Source organism: Plasmodium gaboni, chromosome 2, assembly GCF_001602025.1.
Source record: "Plasmodium gaboni strain SY75 chromosome 2, whole genome shotgun sequence".
In the NCBI taxonomy this organism is placed as follows: Eukaryota; Apicomplexa; class Aconoidasida; order Haemosporida; family Plasmodiidae; genus Plasmodium; species Plasmodium gaboni.
The window spans coordinates 329,776-340,380 of NC_031482.1; the positions used below are offsets into that span (position 1 = coordinate 329,776).

The 10,605-nt window shown below is 15.3% G+C and overlaps 4 protein-coding genes across 4 annotated transcripts in view, besides 1 other annotated feature; 1 reads left to right on the forward strand and 3 right to left on the reverse strand.

Moving 5' to 3' along the window:
- Window positions 1-1,534: a sequence feature (interrupted by gap~centromere).
- Window positions 1,535-2,823: 1,289 nt separating this feature from the next.
- PGSY75_0211100 (hypothetical protein) lies at window positions 2,824-6,180 on the forward strand (the record flags this gene model as incomplete). The annotated part of the gene is made up of 1 exon (XM_018783777.1): window positions 2,824-6,180. The coding sequence occupies one exon, from the start codon at window positions 2,824-2,826 to the stop codon at window positions 6,178-6,180; it is 3,357 nt and encodes a 1,118-aa protein (XP_018643767.1).
- A 477-nt stretch (window positions 6,181-6,657) lies between these two features.
- Window positions 6,658-7,365, reverse strand: PGSY75_0211200 (ras-related protein Rab-5A; the record flags this gene model as incomplete). The annotated part of the gene is made up of 1 exon (XM_018783778.1): window positions 6,658-7,365. The coding sequence occupies one exon, from the start codon at window positions 7,363-7,365 to the stop codon at window positions 6,658-6,660; it is 708 nt and encodes a 235-aa protein (XP_018643768.1).
- An 868-nt stretch (window positions 7,366-8,233) lies between these two features.
- Window positions 8,234-9,723, reverse strand: PGSY75_0211300 (hypothetical protein; the record flags this gene model as incomplete). Its single annotated transcript, XM_018783779.1, has 6 exons — window positions 8,234-8,307; window positions 8,394-8,464; window positions 8,587-8,715; window positions 8,812-8,885; window positions 8,984-9,290; window positions 9,500-9,723. 6 exons carry the CDS (start codon window positions 9,721-9,723, stop codon window positions 8,234-8,236), a joined length of 879 nt encoding a protein of 292 aa, XP_018643769.1.
- A 445-nt stretch (window positions 9,724-10,168) lies between these two features.
- The window catches only part of PGSY75_0211400 (beta-ketoacyl-ACP synthase III), a gene marked incomplete at both ends in the record, with an annotated part of 2,312 nt that continues 1,875 nt past the window's right edge, over window positions 10,169-10,605 (reverse strand). Inside the window, 2 exons of the mRNA XM_018783780.1 lie at window positions 10,169-10,261; window positions 10,424-10,492. Of these exons, the coding sequence (XP_018643770.1) occupies window positions 10,169-10,261; window positions 10,424-10,492 (162 nt within the window). The remainder of the gene's footprint in view (window positions 10,262-10,423; window positions 10,493-10,605) is intronic.

A 10,605-nucleotide genomic window follows, 5' to 3' on the forward strand; every position in this document is an offset into this window, starting at 1 on the left:
ATTTATATAATTAATTTATATTAATTAATAAATTATATATATTATTTTATTTATATAATTAATTTATATTAATTAATAAATTATATATATTATTTTATTTATATAATTAATTTGTATTAATTAATAAATTATATATATTATTTTATTTATTTTAATTATTTTTTTATAATAATAATTATGTACAATATTAATAAATAATGTATTTATTAAAATTAATATAATTATCAATATATTCTTATAAACTAAAATTTGATTTAATTCATTAATTATAATATTTATTATATTATTTTTAAAATAATTATGATATAATATTATATATGTATATAATTTAATGTAATACATAAAAATTTAAATAAATATATTATTTAAATATAATTATTTAATTTATTTTAATTAATTTTAATTTATTTATTATATTAATTTATTATTTTATTAATTTATTTTAATTAATTTTAATTTATTTATTATATTAATTTATTATTTTAATTAATTTATTTATATTATATTATTAATTTATTATTTTAATTAATTTATTTATATTATATTATTAATTTAATATTTTATTTATTTAATTTATTTTAATTTATTTTAATTTATTTATTTTATATTTTATATATATTATTTTAATTAATTTAATTTATTTTAATTTATTTATTTTATATTATTTATTATTTTATTTAATTTATTTATATTATATATATTATTTTAATTAATTAATTTATTTTATCTATATATTATTTTATATTATTTATTATTTTAATTTATTTATTGTTTTAAATTTATTTAATTAAATTATTTATTTTATATTATTTATTATTATTTTAATTAATTTTTATTTAGTATATTAAATTTATTTAATTAATTAATTATTTATTTATTTTAATTATTATTATTTTAATGAATTCTTGATATTTATTTATTTTAATTTAATTATTTTTAATATATATTTATTATATATTAATTTAAATAAATAATATATTTTTTAAATTATTTTTATTAAATCTTATATTTTACACACATTTATAATTATAAAAAAAATATATTCGTTTTTAATATATATATTAAATAATTTATTACTAAAAATAAAAATATATATATGTATATTATTTAACATAATATATATTTTTTGTATTTAATATAATTTAGTTTATATATTGAATAATATAATATTTATTATAAATAATATATAATTTAGAAACTCTGAGTTAAAATAATGATATATGAATTTTTAATAAATATAATTTTATAATTTTACAAATGACTTAGTATATTCATGCAATATGATTTATATAATATTATATTTCTAACTTATTATTGTTTTGTAATTAAATTTTATGGAATAATAAGGTAACATAATTAATTTACTGCTTTGTAAAATTAATATTTGAACATATTAAAAATGAATTATATATTTCAATAATGTTATTCATACATCTACATTTTTTACATTATTCGTATTCTTATACTTCAAGTTTGAAAGAAGACATATTTTAATATAAAGAAACTGTTAATGTATCTTTAATAAGTATTCCAAATATATAGATATATATAATGTCCCTTTTATCACAAAAAGACTAAAACGATAAATGAATTTAATATTATTATAATGATTATTAATGAAATTCACATAAGAACTAACATTTTTAATTTTAAAAAAAAATAGTGTATTATATGAAAATGTCTACAAAAAGAACATTTTTTTCGAAAATATATCAATAATCTATTTTTTTAAATGGAAAACCCTTTAGAAAACATTTTTTTTAATCTTATATTTTTTTTTTTCTGCTCAAAAAAGGTTATAAAAATGTTTTAGTGTAATATATAATGATATAAGAAAAAATTCCTTTTGCCATCTCAGAACATAAAATAAAATCAATATATAATCTATACAATATTATGATGTCTATATATATTTCACAAAAATTAATATTGTTATTAAAAAATTTCTATATTTATTTTAATTTTGGTGACGACTGGGTATTATATTTTTTATTTCAATTCATGAAATCTATGATTCAACTTCATTATTCCATATATTTTATATTTCTTGTTCACTTGTTTGTGTATTAAAACAAATGCGATTAATATACATAATTTTACTATATTCATTAAATTATGTTTTATGAATTGTATATTTTTTAATATATCATTAAGGAATTCTAATAGATTTTTTTTTTTTTTAATAAAAAATGAATTATTATATATATATATATATAAATAATATATAGTAGATAAAAGAAAGAACTAAAAATATCAAAAAAGGTTTTTTTTCCTGGGAAAAAAAAGGAAGCTTTTTAATAATTAAATTTAATTATTGTACATTTCATCTATATTTTAAATAAAAAATACCAAAAAAAAAAAAAAAAATAAGTCGTTTTCATAGTCATTTTTATAAGAAGAAAAAATAATTATAATTATTAATAAATTTAATATTTTTTTTAATTTATATATATAAATCTATATATTTATATTTTATTACATAGCTACACATATTTTCATGTAATTCTAGTAATAAAACAACGACAAAAAAAAAAAAAAAAAATATGTGTTATAACAAAAATATATATAATATTTTTTTTTTTAATGAAGAATTAAATAAATATATAAAGAATTATTGATAAAGTATGGAAAAAAAATTTATTTTGTAAATATATTTAATTTCATTTTATTTTAATTTTGATTTTTAAAAATCAAAACTTTTATAAATTAATATTTTCGAAAAAAATGAATGTCAAATAATGGAAAAATATAATATATAATATGATAAAAGGATAGCACATAAAAATACATTTTACTTTTTGAAGAAAATTTAATACTAACATTATGTTTGCTTTAAAGAAAAATACAGTAAGAGAAGGTTTTGTGAATATATGTTTCTCATATTTAAAAAAATTCTATATAAAATCAAATTTTGTTACTGTAAATCTGAATTATAAAACTAGTAATGAAAAAAGAACGAACAAAGCATATAAAAAAAGCAAAGCGCAGTCTCTCTTCGATAAAGGTTTAAGTATATACAATAAGTTAATATTATTTAAAAATTTACCCAAATACAAATATGAGAAATCTGAATGTATAAGTGCCAAGGAAGTTTATAAATATTTATTAAATGAATATAACCAATGCTTCAATTATATAGGTTTCTGTGATATTATACAAAGTGTTAAAATATTTGATGAACTTGAAAAAACATTTACTGATTACAATTTCTTTATAGAAGTTAAAAATATAGATAATAAAAATGTATTAAATAAGATTAATGAAATTTATTTCAAAGATAAGGATATAACTTTTCATAGACGAGAAATATTGGGAAAAATATGTAATAAAATCATGAGTTGTATACATGAAATGAATGGAAATGAATTAATTCATTTTCTTATTTACTTTTTTAGATGGAATAAGAACGATAAGAATTTGATTCTTTTTTATAATTATTATTTTAATTATGTTTTTGATCATATGTATCTTTTCAACCATGAAATATACAAACTATTATTCATATTTAATAAATATCTTAATAATAATTCAAATATACCTTTCAATAAAAATCTGATGAAGGAAATGGAATCTAATTTATATTATTTTAGGGAAATAAAAAATGAGAAAAATTATATTATTAAAACGAATAAAAAGGAAATTTATAAAAAATGTTTTGCAAAGTTTCATGAAAACGTAGACCACATGGACAATGAAAAGATATTAAATATTTTAAGGTTATATGTTGATAATTCAATTTTAGATATTGACATAAGTAATAAAATGCTATATAATCTTAATAATAATTTGATAAATGAAAATATTGAATACATATCAAAATTGCTAAATTTTTATTGTACTTTGATTAAAAAGGAAAAATATGATAATGATATGACAATATATAAATTAAGAGAAGTAATAAAAGCAACACATCATATTTTATGTGAGAAAAAGAAAAATATAGAAACTTTTTGTTCAGATATAGATTATAGTACATTGCTAAATTCATTAAATAATAAATTTATTTTAAATAAAGTAATAGATAAAAATTTTATTTTATTTTATGAATGTTTATTAAAGATTCTATTAAATATCAAATTTGTAAATCTTCAGTCACTTTGTATTTCACTTATTTCTATAAAAAACATTTATCATAATATATTAAGAAATAACTTTTATATTGTTAATAGTGTATTATTTAATGATATTATGAAGTTTAGTTTACATTTGTGTAATATCTTCCTTGGTAAACGCATAAAAACAGAAAATGAAAATGCAGTACTTATTTTACATAGTAATGATCAGACAAATTATTCAAATATAGAAAATATAAAAGATATAATAATACAAAAGAGAATAAAAGAATATATGTTTTATAAAATGGAAAATTATAAAGACTTTCATTTTAAATTAAAAGATAGTGATTTATTGTCTATTAAGCTTTTGTCAAATACTTTTGTAAAAATTAATGAAGCGTATAATTCATATGATTTTTATTTACTGTTTAATAACATATCGTGTATTTTATATAATTTTTTAGTAAATAGAAATAATGTAAAAAAATATAAAGATACTTATATATATATTTTGAATGACCTTTCATTTGTCTATAAATATATAAAAAATAATGATAGAACCAAAAAAAAAAAAAATTTTTTTTTATTATCAAGTTGTATGAAGGAATTAATATGTAAAAATATATTAAATGTGAGTAATATATATATAAAACATTTACATGAAGAAGATAATTTCAATCAAAAGGATCAATATGTTTGTTCCTTAACATTTTTGAATAATTTATTTTTCGATAAAATTATTCATTTTCATTATATACACAAATTATGGTGTCACGTGTATAAAACGTACAACTATTTTAAATGTAATAAGTTAATTAGTGAAGATATAATATCCTTATTACTTTTGACGTGTTCCAAGTTTCAGTATTTTATTGAGAATAATTCAAATGATAGATATTGTAGGAAGGAGTTGATAAATTTAAAATATAATATTATTGATGATTTAATTAAAAATTATTTAAATAAATATAAATCTATATCTATTGATAATATTTCCAAAATTTTTATATCATTATCAAATTCGAAATATACATGTGAAATAAACGAGAATTTGTTATTAGATAGTTTACAGAATGAGTTTGAAAAGGTAACAAAAGCGAGTAAAAACGAAGGTATACATATAATGGACAATAATTTATCAGATAATAATAATTCTTGTGAGAAATATGAACATAGATATATTGAATATAAGAAGGAAAACTTATTTATAAATCTGAACAAAATTATTGAATGTTTAATAAAATTAAATATATTTTTATATTTAAAAAAAAAAAATACATATTTATATCTATATAAGGAATCTTTATGTCCTATAAATTTGAAAGAAAATATTTTAAAAAAAATATTATATATAGCAAATAATTTGTACATGTATGAAATGTATGGCTATGTGTGTGAAATGTTAGAGAGGGTTTTGTCATATCACAAAGAACAAAATTTGTTTTCATATAATTATAATAAAAATGTAGAAAATAAAATGTTTGATAAAATTCTATGTCATATTTCAGAAGATGATTATATTGAAATGTCAAATACTATGTATGTGTTGTTTTATGATTATTTAAAAAATATAAATGGTGAACGACAAAGTAATATTTTAAGGAATAATTCAATGAGTGATAGGTTCATTGGTGATATAAAAGAAAAAGATTATAAATTAAATAATAACACAGTTATTAAGAATAATAATTTGAAATTAAATTATGATGAAAGTAATAATAGTAATGGAAATATTAGTAACATTCTTAAGGATGATAAAAATAAAAATCTTAATAATGTTGAAATGGATTTAATAGATAACAAAAATGAAAATAAAAAAATTCAGGAGAAAGGTCAAAATGGTGAAAATTGTAATCATGTGATGATAAATGATATTATAAACATATTTGCCTTTTTAAAAATGGAGAAAAAGAAATTTTTATTTTTTCAACTTTATATGTATCTATGTAATATAACAAAATTCAAAAGGAGATATGTATCATCTTCTTCTTTATTTCATATGGATGTTTTCAAAATTATAAAGGATATGAATTTAAAGTATCTGTGTTTAGAGAATTATAAAATAAAAAATGAAGAATGTGCTTTTTTGTATACTATAGATATAGTTTTGTTTAAAGAAAGATAAATGAATAACAATACTATATAATTTTTAATACATTATATTATTTTAATTGTTTTTTATAATATTAAATATATATATATATATATATATATATATATATTGTTTTTAAAATATAAAAAAAAAAAAAAAAAAAAAAAAAAAAAGACAGTAACGGTATTTAATGGATATACATATATATATATATATATATATGATATTATCAAATTATGTAAAAATTTTTATATATTCAAAATGTTATAGAAAAAAAAATTTTCAAATATATATAAAAATATGTATAAATAAATATATACATAAATGTATAATAATGTTTAATGTATTTAGGTTGTTTTGAATAATATGAATTTAATATTTTAATTATTTATAAATATAACATTTTTTTCTATTTTTTTTTAACAAATAGAAATATTTAAACCAATATATACATATATATATATATATATTTTTTTTTTTTTTTTACGAATTCATAAACAATAACAATAATTAACAACATCCTTTTTTTGAAAGTGTTTGATTATCTAGATTTATTAAGTTTTTATTAACTGTTTTATTTGTTGAGGTATTTTTATTATTTATAATATTTTTATAAATTTCTTCAGCAAGCATATAGAATATATTTTTTATATTTGTTCCAGTTTTGGCACTTGTTTGAATAAAAAGTAAATTATTGTCTTGAGCATATTTTTGTACTTCTAATATATCAACTTGGAATTTGTTTTTATCTATTTTATTAGCAACTAAAATAATAATATAATTACTACTAATTTTTAATTGATTAACCCATGTCTTAGCTCGATCTAAAGTATTTGAATTACTAATATCAAAAACTACTATAGCACAAGTAGCACCTCTATAATATAGTGGGACAATACTAGCATATCTTTCTTGTCCAGCTGTATCCCATATATCAAATTTTATATTACATAAGTTTTCATTATAATTATTATGTTGATTTGTTATAATAATATTATTATCATCATTTATTGAATTTATATTATTATTTTTTTCATTATCACTATTATTCTTTATATTTATATCATTTAAATTTACTACATATGTACAAAAAGATGCACCTATTGTTGTGTTAGTATTCTCCTGAAAAGTATCTTTTGTTAATCGTAAAACTATACTTGATTTTCCTACTGATGATTCTCCTAATAAAACTGTTTTATAACTACTTTTCTTTTCCATTTTTCATTTTCAAATTGTTATATTATTATACATACACATATATAATTTATTTATATATAAATAAAAGTTATGTGCTAGAAAAAAAAAAAAAAAAATTATATATAAAATAAAGATTTCATACAAAATAAAGGTGTGAATGGGTTATATTATAATAACTAAATAGTTATATAAATTAAACCTTTTAAAAAAAAAAAAAAAAATTATAATAAATATATATATATATATATATATATATATATAAGATTAAAAAGTATCAAAAATTGTTCTATTTTTGTTTTGAAAAAAAATAAAATATGTAATATATATATATATATATAAGAATTATGTTTTATAATATAATGCATATATTATTATATATATTTATATGTATAATATATTACTGTAATTGCTTAATTTAAATAAAAGTTTTTTATAATTGAACAAAAAAAAAAAAATTAAAATAAAAAAAAAAATACACATATTATAACACATAAAAAAGCATTTTATTTTTCAATATTTTAAATAATTATAAAAAAAGAAAAAAAAGAAAAAAAAAGTGCATATTATATAAATATTATATATTATATATATATTATACATATATATATTAATATATTATTATAAAGAAAAATATAAACAAGTTAAAAAAAAAAAAAGCAAAAGTTATAAGTTTTTAATTATCTTATTTGAATTTGAATTTTTTTTAAAGAATACGAAAAAATATAATTTTTTTTTTTTTTTTTTTTTTTTTTCAATATTAAATATATATTATTTATTTATTTTTTAAATCCCCCTCTCCAAAAAAAAGGAAAAATATTTAACTTATATATAATAATGGTTACATATAAATAGGTTGTATACAAATATATATTATTTTTATTTTATTTTGTTAATAAATTCTTGGTAACAATTTCTTGCCATTATCATAGGGAAGATATTTACTCTTATCTTTCGGACGATAGCCTGAAATGTTTAAAAAAAAATATATATATATATATATATAATTACCTTTTGATAGTATATATATATTTTTTTTTTTTTCATTCTACCTCCATATGATATTTGCTGACACAATGCTGGTAAACGACGATTTGATTTTTTCTGGTTATAAAAATCAGCCCTATATAAATAAGGCAAAATATAAAATGTATTTAATCATAATAAATAAATATAATACATACACACACATATATATATATATATATATATATATATATATATTTATATGTGTATAAGAATTACCATATAAAATAGGCTTGTAAAAAATGATCACTTGATAAATTAAATATATGTCTCATTTGAAGAAGACTATATTTACTTAACTCTGTTACAATTTTCCCGCATTTCTTTACATTCTTTTCATATAAATGCCTGAAAAGAGGATAATACATAAATTAAAAATATATATATATATATATATATATTCTTTTATTTATTTATTTATTTTTTTTTTTTATGTAAACTAACTCCCATAATATATCCTTCAACAATGATGGAAAAATATCTACATTGTTAGACGCTTCATCTAGTGATACCAAAAACTGAAAAAAGAAAATAAAACATTCCAGTGAATTATTATATATATATATATTTATATAAACAAATGATATATTCTTTTTTATTAAAAAAAAAAGCTCACTCCAAATGCATATTCTTGGCAATTCAAAAGCTCCGCATTAAAAGAATATTCTGGAACATCTTTTAAAAGCATCCAATCACGAACAATTCTCCACGTTATATCAAATATATATGTATTTATAATATCTCCTTGATACTGTTCATGTCTTAATCTTTTATTAATTATCCAAAGATGCAAAACATAAAAATACATTTTCATATTAAAGGATTCATTTATACGAAATAAGTTTAATATCTCTTCATTTTCTAATCTCTCAATTATTAAATGTACTAATCTCCATGCACATTCTCCATATTCTGTATGTTTTCTAAATAAATAATAAAAAAAATATTTTTATTTATATATATTCATTTTTCTTTAATATTTTATTTTATATATCAAAATATATCCTAAATGAAACTTTTTAAACACATTAGAGACGTACATATATGCTATGTTTTTTAAAATATTATATATATTATATATATATATATATATATATATATATATATATATTATGAATAATTGTTTTCTTACAAAAAAAATTTATATATCATAGAACTTATTATAGAACGATCACATTGTGGTATAGGTATTGCATATCTTGAAGATTCTCTAATACTAATTTTTGTATTCTTATCTTCATACAAACTTTTACTTTCGATAATTTTTAAATTATCATATACTTTTATTTCACTAGAAAAATAGCGATAGTTTATATATCTTCTCTTTAGAACATATTTTGTACATTTATACCACATGACAACAAAATGTAATTAAAAAAAAATAATAATAATAAAAAAAATAAAACGCGAAAATAGTAATTCATGTGAAACTTAGTAATAAACTAATTCTCCTTTAAATTGTACATTATTGTATATAATAAACCTCTTTATAATTATTTTCAATTCAATTTTATAAAAGTGCTATTTTATTTACACAACATTATATTATGTATATTTATATATATAGGTAAAGTATGAAAATAAAAAAAAATATATATATATATGTATATAATAAAAATATAAAAAATTAATATGATAAAATATAAAAAATAAAAATTGTAACATTAATATATTTTACACATATATATATAATATATTTCAGTTATATGTTACATAAAATAAATTGTTAAAAAAGAAAATTATTCTTTAAAGTACATATATATATATATATATATATATATATTTTTTTTTTTTTTTTAAATTAATATTTAAGTATAACGCATCCATATGACATTCCAGCTCCAAATCCACACATACATATTATATCATTCGTTTTTATTTTACCACTTTTAATCTGTAAATTAAAAAAAAATACGTTTTTATTAAATTTAATGTTTTATTATTATAATAATTATATGAATATTTAAAATGTGTACGTAAAAATATTAATATTACTATATATTTGTATGTTATATTTATTTTATATAATTATTTCATTTTATTTTATTTTTTGTACATTTTCAGAGAAGCATAAAGGTATTGAAGCTGCTGAAGTATTTGCATATTCGTCTAGATTTACTAATACCTATTAAAAAAATTTAATTTATATATATATATATATATATATATAACAATGAGTTGACAAAAAAAAAAAAAAAAAAAAAAAAAAAAAAAAAAAATTTTTTATTATATAAAAAA